At 35.7% G+C, this 17,703-nt stretch overlaps 1 protein-coding gene across 4 annotated transcripts in view; it reads left to right on the forward strand.

Moving 5' to 3' along the window:
* The window catches only part of TBC1D23 (TBC1 domain family member 23), a 31,817-nt gene that overhangs the window by 12,346 nt on the left and 1,768 nt on the right, over positions 1-17,703 (forward strand). For 2 of the 4 annotated variants that reach the window (XM_066571997.1, XM_066571994.1), the window contains exons 6-18: positions 636-760; positions 874-917; positions 1,765-1,868; positions 2,643-2,765; positions 3,716-3,808; positions 6,334-6,504; positions 6,721-6,763; positions 7,542-7,648; positions 8,307-8,449; positions 9,865-9,909; positions 12,858-12,946; positions 15,722-15,857; positions 16,358-16,552. In XM_066571997.1, coding sequence (XP_066428094.1) covers positions 636-760; positions 874-917; positions 1,765-1,868; positions 2,643-2,765; positions 3,716-3,808; positions 6,334-6,504; positions 6,721-6,763; positions 7,542-7,648; positions 8,307-8,449; positions 9,865-9,909; positions 12,858-12,946; positions 15,722-15,857; positions 16,358-16,552 — 1,418 coding nt within the window. The remainder of the gene's footprint in view (positions 1-635; positions 761-873; positions 918-1,764; positions 1,869-2,642; positions 2,766-3,715; positions 3,809-6,333; positions 6,505-6,720; positions 6,764-7,541; positions 7,649-8,306; positions 8,450-9,864; positions 9,910-12,857; positions 12,947-15,721; positions 15,858-16,357; positions 16,553-17,703) is intronic. The other 2 variants (XM_066571996.1, XM_066571995.1) reach the window with 1 other exon arrangement.

A 17,703-nucleotide genomic window follows, 5' to 3' on the forward strand; every position in this document is an offset into this window, starting at 1 on the left:
TATCTGCTTTGAACTTTGTATATCAGAGAGGATGTATTTTTAAGTGGGAGCATGGGAACAGGCAGAGTTTCTTAAATGGTAATGAAAATTTTCTGATGCTTGCAAATGTTTAATTACTCAGCCATAAAGCATCATAATGTAATGCTAAGTAAATGATGTTGTCAAACTAATGTTTCAACTGTGTTCAATTAGCCCAATTCTGCTGTGGAAAATAAAAATAATTATGTTTGCAGGATCCTTTCAAAGCCCTAATTGCTATGCTATTTGAGTAAATATATTCTCTTATGATTGTCTTGTTGGTATAATTGGTATTTAGCAGTGGCTGTGAGCTAAACAGTACTCCAGCTTGATTGTGTTATCTGTGGTTGAATTTGCAAGGCTGGCAGTGTACAGCCAACTTTGCCTTCACAATAGTCATATTTATTCAAAGATAATCTGTAGTGTTGTGCACTGTTTCCATGAAAGCTGGTTTAGAGGTTAGAACTGTCTTTCAGTACATTGTGCAGATGTAGCCTTTATCATAATTTTGTTGGGTTTATTTTCTTTTAGATACCTTGTATCTCTATTAAAAATGTATTCCTGATATGATTGTTCCTGGTAATTGCTTTTTCTCACATTATGTTTCAAATTTTTAGCTTGGAAGCCTCTTCTCATACTACTGTTCAGCTGAAGTCACTCAGGCAATATGGGATGGATATCTACAACAAGCAGATCCATTCTTTATTTATTTCTTAATGTTGATCATCCTTGTCAATGCAAAGTAAGTGTATAGTTAATTCTTTGGGACATTCTTTGCTGACACTGTTTTAATCCAGGTTTGTTTCATTTTGGTTTTACTGACTTAATCTATGCCTGTGACTTTACTGTTTTCAGAGACGTTATCTTAGCACAAGAATCAGATAAAGAAGAAATGATAAGTAAGTACTTCTCTTACATAGCTGCTAGTGAAATATTTACTATATGCTGTAATCCCCATTTATTACTATTTTTTGTTGCTCAAGTGTTAATTTCCGTGTGATTTTTCTCATTTTTTAATCCCTTCACACACTAATTCTTTCTTACTTTTGCTGCCCTCTCCTTGACCTTCTTTCCTTATTCCTTTTAGTGCTCCCACACCTAGTTCTATACTTCAGTTTGAAGTACTGGAAACAATCACCACAAACTGATCTTTCTAAGCCCAAAGCAACAGATGGCAAATCCTTCTTTAAATCTACTGCACTTGTTGCATTTTCTGGATTGTCTTCATGCACACTTGATTTGAACCTAATTCATTGTTTTTATAGAAAATGCATTAAATTTCAGTGGAAAATTTAAACAACTCTTGCCTTTGTATTTTTTTTACACACATAATACAATGTAATAAATAATCTCTAGTAGTTCAAAATGAGAGTGCTTGGAATTTTGTCTTTGCTGTATATGGGTTATCCTGGAGAGAGAGCAGTGTTATTGATTAAGTACTCATTTTAGAGGATTCTCATGGTCAGAGCTCTTTAAAAGTAGCTGACTTAGAATTGAAAGCTAAAACTATACAGGTAAAAAATAATTTGCATAGAAGGTTCAAACATCTAGCAAAAAGTATAAGTTTTCTGTGGATAAGGAGTATTTCCTGTATCTTCACTTTTCATCTGGAGAGTGGATCAATATTCATGTTTAGTCAATACACTAGATTGTTATGCCTTATTAAAAATAAGTTCTTTTATGATCTGTGTTGTTTGATTTCTGTGTCTGAAATAGTGTTGCATTTATGTTGTTTGTCTGTCTCAGAATTCTTAGAAACATCACCAGCCAATCTTGATTTAGAGGATATAGAAGATCTCTTCTCTTTGGCACAATATTACTGTAGCAAAACTCCGGCTTCTTTCAGGAAGGTAATAACAGCAATTTTGAAATTCTCTTCTTTTTGGCAAGTGTTTAAGCTCTTGCTGACTGTAACTTTGAATATTTCATTCCAATATTCTTTTTTTAAACATTTTTTTCATGTTGTTACTCTGGTGGTATTTACTGTTAGGATCTTTGAAAGATAAGGTTAACTGATACGTGAGAAAAGCTTCCTTGCAATATTCTCACTTCATGACTGATAACCTCATTTTCCAAATGAGGCTTTTGTAAGAACTGATGAAGCTAAACTTCATGTTGACACAATTGCATTGTAGTGCACTGCACAGCAGTGCTAGCTGGATTTGCAATAACAAAGAAGAAAAGGTCTCTTACTATAGATAAATCTGTTACCACCTGCACTGTTTTTGCAGCTCTTCCTTAGTCATGATATCTACTTAGTGAATGAATGAAATAAAATATTTGGTGGCCATTGCCCTCAGTTTGTATGTACTTCCTCTGATGTGTGTAGACAGATATGGGAGGTTTTCCTGTAGGGAAAAAACAAAACAAGCAACTAAAAAACAAATACCAGAGCCACTGCATCATGCTGGCATGGTCAGAGTGGTGAACAAGCATGTTTGTAATGGAAGTGCAGACCTTGCATGATTTTTCAGAAAGAATTTCAGTTGATCAAAAGTTTCATGATTATGTGGATGGGATACGCGTGCATGGAACTTGATGTTTGAGACAGATATAGTTTTATTTTAAACTTTCACACATGAAGACAATGGCTTCACTTAATCTTTTTTTCCTTGCCTTATTAGGACAACCACAGTCTTTTTGGCAGCAGCTTGCTGGGCCTCAAAGATGATGACACAGACTTGAGCCAGGCTCTCTGTCTAGCAGTTTCTGTTTCTGAGATTCTGCAAGCAAATCAGCAACAAGGAGTCAGTATACTGAATTAACCTTCCCCCCAGTTTTATAGAAAAATGAAAGAATCAATCACAACCACTAGTTTTAAATGCTAACAGCACAAATGAGTGTTTGCTATTTCAGAAAAAATATTTTTGTCTTTAAGTTTTCTCCCTTGTAAATGACCTGCTGTCTTCACTGCATTTGTGTTGTAGCAAGGAGCATAGGGGAGCTTAAGACAGCTGATTTGAAGGTGAGGAGTGTGAGCTGAAAGTAGTATCTCACTAATTTGAATTCCTTTCCAAATGAAGCTGCTGTAGAAGAAAATTTAAAGCTCACTACTCAGTACCTTTGAGAAGAACGCTGTTAAGGAATATTTGTCTTTTGTCAATGAAAGGTTTAAATGAAAAAAAAGAAAATTGATTGAACTTGTTTCAGTAGAAGTTAATTGGAGACGTAGATGCAGGGGCTTCACTAAAAATATTTAAGACCCATATATGGATCATAATGTAGTTAAATTGAAGTCTTCCTTATTGACTACAGACTTCTTGTTGCAGTTTTCAGGCCCCAGTTTTTGTCATGCATAGTTTGGGTTTTTTACTCATCCAAATAAAGTTAAGAATCTGTTTATATCCTGTCCAAGGTGGTGGGACATAAACCCATCCTTATGTGCTGTGCTGATTAGTAGTGGACTCTTGGATTGCCTCATACCCACTATGTTTCCTCTCAGTAGAAATTATATAATTGCACTTGGATGATCCTTTCCCATGCACGAGCTGATGTATTAATGGAAAGCTGACACTAGAATACTGCTGGTGGTCTGGTAGCTGTAGACAAAGTTCAGATTAATCCAATGAAGTAAGATTTTTTTTTAATAGCTCTTAGCCCCTCTGAGCAGTTCCTGTAGTATTTGAGTTAGTATTAGAATGTAATTGAATTCTGCCAATAATTATGCAATTTTGAAGTTGAAAAATTTCTCTTTCAGGAAGGAGTGAGATTCTTTGTAGTGGATTGTCGTCCTGCAGAGCAATACAATGCTGGGCATTTATCAACAGCATTTCATTTAGACTCGGATTTGGTTTGTATGCTTTTTGTTTCTTTACTGATATTTGAGTCCTGACTGAGATAGAAGGGGAGAGAAATGCCTGCCTTGAAAAATGAAGTATTCTTAAATTAGACTTCAGTCTGTGTACCGCAGGGTATAGCTTTGCAATGATAAGACTTTAAAAATTAGCTTCTCTAAAGGAGACGGTAGAACCATCATTCTACTGAGAAGTTTAGTCCTTAATGACATAAGAATTTGGGATTCCGGACTTCCTGTTCTTTGGTTAGGAATGGAAACCCATACAGACTAAAGACTATACATGGAGGAGAAATCTCTTTTTAGCATCCTAATTACCAGTGAAAAGTGTAATTAATTTTTAAAAAGAACACTTTTTTTCTTTGTTTCTTTTTTTTGCCACAGCCAGTCTTATTACAGTCTGCTTTTACAGGGCATATATCTTGAAAAGAATTTGGTTGCTTCTTTAAAATTTTTGCTGTACAATATGAAAGAGAAAGTGCATTGATTTTGGCACTGAGGTATGCTATGAATTAATGACTTCAGTGAAGATTTTGTACTTTATTTGATTATGAATTCCTAATTGAACGTTCAGTCATATTTTTCTCTGTCCTTTTTTCCCCCAAAAATCACTTCCATTTTAGCGGTGTATTCATCACTTCTGGATTAGCCCTCAGCTATTTTACTTTAAGCAGTCTGTGGAAGCTGCATGGAGTGATTTATTTGAAATTACATCATAAAAGACTTTTATACCTTACTTAAGTTCAGTCCTGCATCTAATATCTTTACCTCTCTAATTAAAGTGATGCATTATTCAGTATTATATGCACATGTGTAAATATAATATTAAATATAATTGCATATAATTATATGAGTGAAGGAGGTTGTAACAAGCATCTGAAGGAGGTCGTAGCAAGATAGGTGTCAGTTTCTTCTCCCAAGTAATGAGCTGTAGGACAAGAGGAAGTGGCTTCATGTTGCTCCAGGGGAAGTTTAGGTTGGATATTAGGAAAAATTTCTTCCCCAAAAGGGTTGTCAAGCATCGGAACGGGTTGCCCAGGGAAGGGGTTGAGTCACTATCCCTGGAGGTATTTATTACTTGCAGACATGGCACTTGGGCATGTGGCTTAACAGTGGAGAGTTGGCAATGTGAGGTTCGTGGTTGGAGTCAATGACAAAGGTCTTTTCCAACCTAAATTGGTTCTTTGATAGTGTGGCTTTTAACCTGGATCAAAAATAATTCAGAAAAAAACTTTCTCTGTCCTCTGTGGGTGTTCTGCTAGTCTTAATTGAATGTCATATTCAGTGTAGTAGAAATAAGCATTTAAAATTTTTAAGTGGTACAAATAGCTGATAGTATATGAAAAAGGAGTCCATGAAAACAATTAAATTAGATGTGATCAGTTCATATGTATTTAAATTGTATATTGGAATTAATGGTCTTTCATAAACCATGGTGGATGAATGTCACCAGGTTCATCCTTTATTATAAAAGTCAATGCTATGAAAATATTATAGGGAAAAACCTCTGTGATGAAAAGTCATTAATGGAATTTTCAGTGCATTTTATATTCCTGTATGTGCAAAGTATGCAAAAATTGTTGTAAGGAGAGACAATGGGGAGAGAAAGCACTTTGGAATCCACCTCATTTATAGTTAGAGGAAGTATTGAGATTTAGGACTTGTGTAATAAAGCAGCAGCCTTTATCTCTAGGAAAACCCCAGTTAAAATTCAGCCTTACTTACTGATGGCTAGGTTGTGTACTTTTGACTTTGTCCTTCATAATTTGATCCACTGTACCGACAAAATGATGAGAATCCCTTCTGGCCCCTGCCTGCCCCCCTCAGTCCAGTTACAGATCAGAATTGTCTTACGAGTTTAAAGAAGTACCTTCTCCACAAACACAGGTTAAAATTCTAGCTGTGTTGAGAAAGTCCTTGTTTCTCCATCTCTTTCATGTGGAACTCATGTTTTTGCATGCATAGTAGCCCTTCATGTATCCCAGCCTTAGCTTTTTGAGAGTACAAAGAATCACAAATACCTCCTTGTATTCTCAATTGTAATTTCTTTTCCCAAATCTTGATAAGTAAACAAGAAAAAGCTTAGTGGGGAGGCAACAAGAGGAAGACTTTACTAGCATCTAGAAATTGTAGGTAGTTTAATGGGTTTCAAATCTTCAAAGTTTGGATGTGTTGTGCCCAAGCATGTGTAAATATGGAAACCAGTCCCACTGCTGCATTACCAAATCAATGCAGCATGGAAGTTGCAAAGATTTGTTCCACTATTACTTGATGCCTTCAGAAATAAACTAACAAATGTAATCTATGTTTCTTTCCTGGGGTGAGGAAATAAAGGATCATTCACAGTGTTCTTTATGTAACGTGAGGTCTCAGTCAGGTTCTGTGTGTGTGACTTGCCCAGTGCTGAGGTTGTCTTGCTTGTGCTCAAGGAATTGTAACCATTCTCAAAGTTTGTCTCCTTTCACAACTCATCTTAAAATATCTTGGTGTCAAACAGCATTTATTGTTTGTTCATTCCACAGATGCTTCAAAACCCATCAGAATTTGCACAGTCTGTGAAATCCCTGTTAGAAGCACAAAAACAATCTATTGAATCTGGCTCCATAGCTGGTGGGGAACATCTCTGCTTCATGGGAAGTGGCAGGGAAGAAGAAGACATGTACATGAACATGGTGTTAGCACATTTCTTACAGGTACTATTAAATTGATTTAACAGCTGGGGTAAAGGGTGTCTGCATGTGTCACTGATGGTATATGGCAAAACATTTTCTCCTTAAAATCTGAGCTGGTTTTTACATTCCTTGAGTTTACAGTTTTAAGTAAACAAACTAACCCCTATTTCACTACCATATTTGCCAAACTCATTCCACAGGCTTTTGCTCTGATCAGAATTGTGTTTTCTGTTGCAGAAAAATAAGGAGTATGTAAGCATTGCCAAAGGAGGCTTTATGGGTAAGCTTATTAATAAGGAAATTTGACTTGAAAAGTCCTGATATCTTAACACTGTTGATATTTCTGAGACTTCTGCTAAAAACCATCTAAATGAATAGCAACTAGGTCTCATTTGTCAGATTTTTGTTTTGTGTAAGTAAACACAGTGCACTTACACATTTGTGGTTAACTCTTAGGGCTTTCCCAAATTTCTGAGTGGTGAAAAATTAATGCAGAAATTGGAGAAATTCCTTCTTCCAGCTTGTCATTCTTGACGCTTTAGCCACGGTTGATTGCAGATTCATATGAAGAAGATGCAGCTTCATAATTACTATTAACTGCTGTTATGATTTCTTAAATCAGGAGTTCATAATTGATAAGTTGATGTTGCTGGAATTAATCAGGCTCTACAACAGTGGTGAGATCTGTGCTACAATATGACATTAATAACAATACAATAGAGGCATTATTAATCAATATGTGTGGTGTTGTAAGAGCTGTCTTGAAGATCAAAGCAGTGATTTATTTTTAATTGCTGCTGTACTCTAAATGTTTACTAAAATAGTATATTAGGTAGATAAATAGGCATTAGATAATTAGATTTTCTTAATGCCTTTATACTACTGAAAGAAAAGCTAAGGATTATTATAGTGACTGCTGAATTTATGGATTTAATTGAATTGTGGGGAAAAAACTGTTACTGATTAGACTATACCCTACTGATTAGGGTATATACAATATTTTCATCAACAGACTAAGTCCAGTGTAATTCTGAATGTTTTTAATGGCCTTTTAACAGCCCTCCAACAGCACTTAGCAGATATCAATGTGGAAGGACCAGAAAATGGATATGGCCACTGGATTGCTAGTACTTCAGGCTCAAGAAATAGCATAAGCTCTGTTGATGTAAGTGAAATTTTAGTGTAAGTGTTCCAGTGCGATGGGAGCCCTAGGTGTCATGTGTTTTTTCTTCACATTCCTCATTCTATTCCATAAAGTGCATCATTGCAAGTCATGACTGTTTTCACTTGTGTGTTTAATTTCAAGCTATCATCACTGTCTAGTGATAGGTGACCTAAACATTTTTATCCTCTTGAGGGGGGAAGAGTTTGTAGGTAAGAACTTGCTGTAGTCATTCTCCAGCAGAATACATGTAATAGACAACTCTTTCCCTAGCTCTTACTCACTCTGGGAACAAGTTACTATAAAGTGGCATACAATTTCATGGCAAAGCTCAAAATTGTATCTTTTCTACAGCTGATGTATTATGTGTAGAATTTAGCTTTTAATTAAGATGCAATGTATCACTAGTAGGATTCTTTTGTTTAGATGTCCATAGCAGAGTGCTCAGTTTGTCAAGCTTGCTTTATCGGATGATATTTTCCTCAATATCATTGCTGTTATTTGATAGAATATTAAAGAAATACTCAGTTGTGTAATTGAGGTTCTACTGAGTACCAAAAAGTAAATTTCTCTTTTGTAGTCTGTTTCCTTTTTAATAAATTCATTGAGATGAAATAACATACTTTTATATGATTAATCCTGAGAGGAGTTACTTTTACAGGGTGATTCTCCTAACGGTTCAGGTGATGGAAAAGGAGTGAAATCCCTAGTGAATAAAATGACAGTTGCTTTGAAGACTAAATCTGTGAATGTGAAAGAGAAAGTTATCAGTTTCATTGAAAATACATCTACTCCAGTGGACAGGTGCGTCATTTATATCTCACTGTGCATTAGCTGGGAGAAGTGACTTCCTATTTTGTGTGGCTGTTTGTAAGTGAGAAAACTGGGCTAATTAGGAAAAAGTTGTTTCCCATATTCAGTTTTTTAATTTTCTACCCCTACCCTCCTCACAATTTTATCATGACCCAGGGAGCCTACTGTGCCCCTTAGTATTGGAAGGCCAGTGTGGGTCCCTTTTGCCTTCAATGTTTATCTAGAATTTGTCACTTAATTTCACTTCTTTTAGTGTGTCAATTTTGTGTTTAGCCTGAAAGTGAAAAATTATTTCACTTTTATTTCCATTCCTCCCCATCCTGACTCTGATGAAATAGATGAGTGATAGTGGGATTCTGGATAGGTTATTTTGGTTGGTTGGTTTTGTTCTGTTTTGGTGTTTTTCACTGCTGCATCTTGGCAAATTGAGTTTACCTCTTTTAGAGATCTCGATTTTTTCCAAGTCCTTATGTAAAGCTGCTTTTCAAACTCAGAATCAATGCTTGTTTGGTTTTTGTGTCTTCAGGTACAGCAAGGAATGAGAATATGCAAGTAGACTGAAGAACACTTTCAAATTTGGAAGTGATCATTCCAAATAATTATCTTAACTAAATACAAGAATAACAGCATTCATCTGTCAGAGCTTTAAATGAAATGCTTGTTGTAGTTCTTTAAATTCCAGCCTTTGAAGGTGTGTGTTGAATACTAAGACACTGGTATTCAGGAATCTCAGAAACCTAGCATTTCTTTGATAGCAGGATTTAAAATACATGCCAAATGATGAGTAATTTTTAATAGTACCTCAGATCATTCCTTCTTTCTGTGTTGGAAAATGTTTTTCTAAAATACTATTATTACTTCTATTTCACCATTAGAGGCAAAAAATTCTTAAATAATGTTTGGTAGCTTTTGCTTTGTGATGAATTAAACTGAATGACTGTGAAGATTTAAATTGAAAGAGGGTAGATTTAGATTAGATATTAGGAAGAAATTCTCTACAGGGTGGTGAGGCCCAGGTTGCCCAGTGGTTGCCCCATCCCTGGCAGTGCTCAAGGTCAGGGTGGATGGAGCTTTAAGCAGTGTGGTCTGGTGTAAGGTATCCCTGTGCAGGGCAGGGAGTGGAACAAGTTGGTGTTTAGAGTCCCTTCCAACCCAGGCCATTCTGTGAAATCAAGTAATGCTTATGTGTACACCATAGGTAGCATATGAAATGCATCTTTTAGTAGATTTTTTTGCAAATATTTCTTTACCTCGTGTCCAGCTTCCATGAAGCCTTGTTTTTATTCACAAGCATCCTCCTTGAAGAAGATACATTGCCAATATAGACAATTTCAGCTATTTATCTAGGTTTTTCCTTTACATTTTTTTAATTCTTTTGTTCTGTCCTCTGCCCCAATGTACTGTAGAATACCTTTCAATATTTCCTGGCCAGACAGAGCAAGCCTGGAGCGGTAAGCTTGATAATTAAGCAGTCTAACTAAAACCACCTTTCTTGTACTTAGCATGGCATCACAATGTGTGTAAGCATTGGTTACACTGACAAGATTGCTTGCATATTTTGATATGAATTTAATTTCTTGAAATATATTAAAACTGTTGCTTTTTACAAGCACTGGTCAAGAGACTAAAGGAAGAAAAAAGAATGTATTGGCAGTGCTTTCTTCTCTTAGTTTCTGCTTTGTTATTTCTGTTCTCTCCCTTACTATTGCTTTTTATGGTTTTTTTTTAACCTGTCATTTCCTATATACATTTTATTAGTAAACTGTACTAGTAGAAGACACCAGGAACAATTACTGAACAAATTATGGCTCAAGGTTTTAACAAGAGAGACTATAATTATGAAAAGTAAACTTTTCATAAAATATAATTAGAATGTAGGTAGATATGACAGGGAACCCATACAGAAATTCTGTCTGGAAGTCTCAAATTTTTATGCATCTTATCAATTGGTGATGGAACATGCTGAAAGAAGCAGACATGCTCATTACTGGGAAAAAAAAAACCCGATAAGTAAATATGCTTTGCAATTTTACCTCATCTTGTTCACATAACTACTACATTTCATGCAAATTTGGAGGCCCTTCACATTTGGCTCGCATAGAGTGTCTTATAATTATTTCAGAAATAAAAATTGTGACTTGGGTTTTTATAAAATTACTTGTGATAATTGAAGAGTAGCTCATGCATAATCACTTTCAAACTTTGGTTATACTTTAGGAGTTCGGTAGCTGTTGACCCACTTACACTGAAATGCATGAAGGTTAGTGCTGGATGAATTACTGAAAATTTTAAAAGTGGGTTTTCTAGGTTTTTTGACTAATTTTTCTTTCAAGTAGTTTGTACATAATTTGAGCTGGGAGTGCATCACAGAACGCACAGAATGCACATCCGAATGCATCACAGAAAGGTGTTGTTCATGTGAGAAAAATCAGTAGTAATGCTCTGTAGAAGAACAATGGGAATAGGCCATAGCACATAGTATGTTTTGTTAATTTAGAAATACTTAAGATCATGGGAATTGTACCCTACATTTTGTTGATCTGTTTCTAGAATATGGTAAGGAAGTGTTAAAATACCAAAGTAAATATGGTGATTCTTTGATAACTCAGAGATGCATGAATCTGTATTCATAACCAAGAAGTTTTGATATATTGAGATTTTACTTTGGTGATTTTGTTTATTCCTTTCACTCCTATTGCACATCTTCTTTCATTAGGTAGATGCAAGAATAAATTGGCTCACACTTTATATCCTTAGAGTATTTTCTTAAAATTACAGTTCTAAAAAAACCTACAATAGTTTATAGTTCTAAAACCTAAAATGGCATTTTTTTCTGTATCAATTCAATTAGATCTACTTTGTGTTTATCACCAGGATGCTTCATTTGGCAGGTTTGCCACCAAAGGACATTGCATTCAATTTGTAACCATGTAATGATGGTCTTCCATGTAAACAGGTTAAAGGGAATCAATTTCTAGTTTAAGATGTTACTAGGCTTTTATAAAGTAGCTTTTTACTCTCTTGTTTACTCTCTTGTCCTGACTAACTTCATTTGATAAACACCAGTGAGATCTGCTTTTAGATCCTCTGCATAATTCAATTTGACATTATTTAAATGTGCTGCTTCTTACTCAATTGGTTATGTATTACTAAAGCATATTTACAAAGGCCTCCATATGGAAGCACTGCCCTCTTGAATTGTCAGTGTCATTGATGCTTATTGTCTTAAACACTAATGAGCATGTTATTGTATGTTTATTTTTGTGCCATTGTAGACCACCTTTCTGTTTGTTTTGTTTTTAAACTTTTCCTTATTTTGTTTATATTAGTAAATTTGAAAATGTTTTTTTTTTCTTTTCTAACTTTCAATTCTATTTTCAGATATCCCTAAGTAATAGCATTAATTTACATGTTACTAAACCTGTTCCCTGTCCTGGAACTGTAGAACCAAATGCTACTTGGTTTTACAGAAGCATTTAAACTGGAGTTTGTGAATGTACTTTAAACAGGAACCAAGGCTTAGAGTTGCTAGGAAACATAAACATACAGTGTGGGAAAGGAGTTTATTGAACTGGAGGAAAGGGACAGGCAGGTTTTCTGGTTTTGTTTTGAGTTTTTTAAAACTGCTAAGTGTTGCCAGTTCTGAAGGCTAAAATTATGAACTGTTTGGTTTTTTAGAAATTGCCTGTATTGTGACTCAGTTGTGTGTTTGTGTCATTTGATATAATCTGTAGAAACAATTTAAATGTGATTTTTGACAACACATGAATATCACACTGGTGCTGGGATTGTAGCAGTAGGAATTGTCTGAGCAAATATTTCAAGATTTGACTCTAGCTGGAAGTAATGAATAGGAAGTCAGGGTTTAGATTACCACACATGGTTTGTAGTAACCCCACAGTGTAGTTCTTAAGGCATTTTGTTATCTTTTGAGGAATTAACCAGAAAAATAAATTTCCAAATATGTTACTTAATAGTCTTTGTTTTTTGCTTTATCTGGCATCCTTGTGAAGTTGCTCTGACTGTCCAGATACGTTTTTGTTTCATGCTAGAAATGTAGCATGTTGTCAGTTTTCAGGTCTCTAATGTGTGTTGCCATTTGAGAAGGTGAGCAGAAGATGGTTTTTTTTTTAAACAGAACAGCATTTCTTTCCACTTTCTTTGTCACAACAGTCAGCCTCCCAAAGTGACTGAACTATGTGCTTTAACTAACCAAGTTGCTTGGTGGGTCACTCACTTCTTCCTTGCAGGCAGCTTCATGAGGGTCTCTTGTCCTTCTCTGTTGCACAGCTGTGTTTGCATTTTGCCAATATGTTACTGTGGAGCTCAGACCATCAGTTTGAAAGTCACTTTTCTTCTCCTGTCTCATGCCTTCTCCTGCCCTTTTCATTGCCAACAGACATGTCAGCAGCAGTGACAGAGTAGGAAAACCCTACCGTGGTGTGAAGCCAGTATTCAGCATCGGAGATGAAGAAGAATATGATACTGGTACAGTAGAAAATTTTTCTTTACCTAGATTAGCTAATTTAGGCAAAATTATTAAATTGGACTAAACCAAACAGTGTATCTTACATCTTTGTCCTGCAATATGATACTTGTCTATTATTGTTGTTCATGTATGTTATGGTAGTGCCTAGGACTGACCCTCTTCAAATACATAGGAGCAGATTAAATAAAAAGTAATTTGTGGTAAGCACCAAACAGCCAAGAGGAAGAAATTAAAATAAGCAGATTTACGGGATCTTTTGTCTTTACATGTTATTTCTGAAGTAAAGGTCTTTTTCAATACTGATCTTGTACGTGTAAGCTGGCAATTGTGCCTTTATTACTCACAACAATAAGCAAAATATAAAAGACCTGGTTTGGCTGATGTATCTCAGTTTAAATGTCTAGTATTGTCAATTAGTGTAATGATCTGAATTTCTGCAACATAGTTGGAGCTAGATTTTAAATGGCTAATGTGTGCACACCTCTCCAGTGTTTCAGACTTGGCTTTTTAGCGCTGAATCTATTAATAATTGATTTGTCTCTTGATATGCATGCAGATTGCTGTAGGAAAAAAACCATGCAATTTTTATTTAAATTTTTTATCTCATTGAAAAACTACAGGCAAAATTGGAACACCACACATTTCATAAAGGTTTGTTTGGAGGTTTTTTTGAGAGCAGTTCTAGCGTTAGAATGGTTCCAACCTCCTGTTGACCTGGTTTTGCTCTGGTAGTTTTAGTCCACTCCCAATCATCATCTCACAAATAACTCTTCTGTGGCCAAAAGGCATGTTTGGCTTGTGTTGGAGAAACAAGTAACTAGTCTGAGAATCTTTGATACGCAAAAGAAGCAGTTCAGGAAGATTAATGAGAGTCACAGGTTTAAATAACAATAATGACAAACAGTTGATCATCATCTGCAATAAAAATTGTGAAGGGGTAAAGTGAAATTATCAGGCAGAAGCTTTAATACTAACAAGATATTTCTCCACATGCCATGTAATGAAGTTGGCACAGTTCTTTGAGCGTCCAATAATAGTGTTTTGCAAGGTCTGTGTAGTTTCAGAAAACCAGCTTTTCCAACACAGATTGTCTAGAACATGTTTTCAGTAATATTTTTTTACTAAGTTCTATTTATTTAATATTTGCTTTTAAAAGCACTATTACACTTTGTAAGTAAGCAGAATCAGAGCAATTGGAGTAAGCAAAGCCAACACATATGAAGTGAAATATATATGATCTTGATACAGAAGAATGCAAAAAGTAAACCTATTTCTGAATAATTGGTTTGTGAAGTTTTAGTGTTTGGGTTTTTTCTGTAGTAAGTAATTGCAGTCAGCTGTAATTATTGCAGCCTGCTCTAGGTGGATCTGCTTGAGCAGGAGGGTTGGACCAGGTGACCTCCAGAGGTCCTTTCTGTCCTCAGCCATTCTGTGATTCTGTGACCCGAGGGTGGATTGTTGATCCATTTGCTTCAGGTCCATAATGTATTTTTCAATGAAAATGTTTCCCAAAGTGTGTTTCAGATTCTGAATTGTATTGAAGTAAATAGTTTTACAAAATCTAGGAAACTGGCTTTGAAAAAGGCTCTTTGAAGAGCTGTCCTGAGTTACTTCTGGGAGTAATTTGTATGGAGTTAATATAGCTGATTGTGTTAGATAACTAGGTTGCTTAATTTCTTCTAATGTAGCACCAAAATTACTATGCTAACATAATCATCATCTTTAGAAATAAAAGCAGTATTTTACAACTAAGTAATAACACGTGCAGGAGTTTTGGGTGTTTCACAGAGATCTGTGCTGAAAATTTTGGGCTGGAATATGTTCTTAAATATCCTTAAAAAAGGATGTGAAGCAAAGACAACAATTTTTGCTAATGATCCAAGGTTATCTGAGATAGTAAGGACAGATTGAGTCTTTTGCTAATTGGCATGACTGGGTAATAAAGTGGCACATGAAATTCAGTATGAATTTAATGCAAGAAAGACATTAAAAACCCCCCAACCACTTCTAGTTTCAGATCCAGTGGTGCTAGAATGACTTGGCTGTGTCCAGCAGCCGTGGGTTTATAGTAAGTAAGCAGTCATTAACAGTCAGAAAAGCAAATCAAATGCTCAGAAATCTGTGATTCACCCACACATTAAATATTGTGTGTCTTCTGCCCTTGATGTCAGAAACAATGTTTGAACAAGACAAGGTTCAGAGAGGCATAAATAAGGTGAGGAAAGATGTGATATTAGTTTCACAAAAGGCCCAGCTGAATGTTAGAAGTTTTGTTATGTAAGAGAGGCATTTTAAGGGAGGAAAAGTGATCCACAAAAATAATGCCTATCCTTGAAAGGGATCAACAGCTGTTCATTTCTTCTTGTAAAAGAAACTAGAAGCCACAAGAAGAGACTCTCCTGGACTGTAGTTGGCTTGCTTTTGGTACTCCTTGCCAAAAGATATTAGTGGTTTAAATGCAAAGAGTTTATATAGCTTCAAGGAAAGTCTGGACAAGTGACTTTCATTGTGAAAGAAATCCATGAAACTTTACTGCATGGACAAATCAGACCAGCCTAAGATACCCCCGACCTAAAAATGCTTGTTTGTTGAGAGAAAATTAAGAGAGAAATATCAGATATGCCTTTTTCTTTCTTCCCTCTCAATAATTCTATATGGTTGGTTACACTTGCTTTGAACCAGTCTAGCTACAGTGGGTTTAAGCAAATTGAAAAGTTGGGTGATGGGTGTGAATTTTATTTTTTTAATGATTTTACCCCGTCCATTCAAACCAGATGAAATTGACAGCTCCTCAATGTCAGACGATGATCGAAAAGAGGTCGTCAACATCCAAACTTGGATAAATAAACCTGATGTGAAGTACAACTTTCCATGTAATGAAGTAAAAGAAAATGGACATATGTTTCCCAGGTACTGAAATTAAGTTCAGTGAAAACATCCATCTTGATATACATTCTAAAAAACAAGTGCTGGTCACTTAACTTAGCCTTTATATTAAACTAAGAAATGAAAGTGTGAAACAAACTAGAACAAAGTGTTACTGTATTTGCATTCTTGTATTTGCAGTGCTGTAGAATGGTAATTATGTATAAAACCTGGTGTAAAGTTTTGCTTTGAAGAACAAGGTAGTAAGGAAAATTGAAGGGGAAGAGAGGGGCTGTGCACCAATAATGCTGGGGGCAATGCCATGTTTGTTTTCAGAAATGGCTGTGCTACAACACTCAAGGAAATTCTCAAGTCCTTTGTAGAGCTTTCTTCATTGGATATTACGAAAGTATTAAAACTGTTCTTAGATTTGGTAGCTGTATTATCTAGCTCTCTCCATGTAGTTTAGTCATAGAATTTAAATTTCTAAATAGCTGATATTTAATTCATTACAAAACTAATTTGTATTTTTCTTTTCCTTCAAGTCATCTCCTAGTAACAGCAACTCATATGTACTGTTTGAGGGAGATTCCATCACGAAAGGGACTGGCTTACATACAGTCTCGACAGGCACTCAACTCTGTAGTCAAAATCACATCCAAGAAGAAGCACCCAGAACTGATCACCTTTAAGTATGGAAATAGCAATACTTCAGGCATAGAAATTCTGGCAGTTGAAAGGTAAGCCATCTCAGTAGCAGAGGTGTAAATGGTAATGATATCCAGGGTGCTGTACACTGGAAATCAGGGGTATGCTGTAATTCCTGGAATTGAGTTCAAAATAAGAGGTTTTATTCAGGAATACATAAATCAGATGTGAACTAGGGAAAAAGATTTGCCAGTAAAACGATGGGTGTTTATCGTTTTACCCCGAAGACCCAGAAGGGAGGAACTGCACCTACAGTTGTTGGGGATGGGATGTGTGCAAGTGTTTTCTTTTTGTAATAGGTCTTAAATAAAAATGAAGTGGACAGTTCTCTGCAGCAAAAGTATGGATTTGTGAAGAGTGGGATTTAACAGTATGGTGGAGTAATTTTTTTTTTTTTACATCTGACTCATATTCTCTGTGCATTGTGCAAGGAGTCCAGAAGCCTAAATTCAAAACTCTGATTCCCTGAAACCTGATTCCTGGAAGTGACATGTTGCCATGCTCAGTATTTGCATGCTTAAAAGGGGGAAGGGGTCAGATGGAGTGGTGTATCAGGCTTTTTTCACTGGTGTAGCCTGCTGTTCTTGGCAGTATTTTAAGAAGGTTGCTGATACCCGCTGGATGTTTTCTCATCTTCCTTGGAGAATTGTGTGCAGGGGATGCTCTTTTTTCACAAGAGAGGGGAGATGAGTTTCCTACTTAACTAGGGATGTTCTGTGCCTGTTGGCTCCTTAGGTTTGTGAAGATAAATTAAAATTTTGCAGAGAACTTTACTGCTTGTTGAATTACTTAATCACCACCTTGCAGACTGAAGCAGATTGATCTAGAGCTACAGGAATCGAAAGAACAAAAAACAAAATACCGCAAAACAAAATCCAAGCAAGGACCTCTATGCTTCAGTCAGACAGTGCTATCTGTAGAAATCTGGAATGGCCTGACCTATCCTATTGTCAATTTTCTTTCCAAGATGGCCTGTAAAGTACTCCTCAACAATTCTAAGTTCACAAAGAGAAAGTTTCATAGTATAATCAGGAATTAAATGTTATTTTCTTAGGGCTTTTTTCATTTTAATATATTCCCTTCTTCCCTCCCTCCTAAACAGAGGAAGAATGAAAAGAATTCTGGAATTTATACTTAAAAATTTTATAGTGAATTAATGATGGCTTTTTCTAATTTTTTTAAG

This window comes from Molothrus aeneus, chromosome 2, assembly GCF_037042795.1.
Source record: "Molothrus aeneus isolate 106 chromosome 2, BPBGC_Maene_1.0, whole genome shotgun sequence".
In the NCBI taxonomy this organism is placed as follows: Eukaryota; Metazoa; Chordata; class Aves; order Passeriformes; family Icteridae; genus Molothrus; species Molothrus aeneus.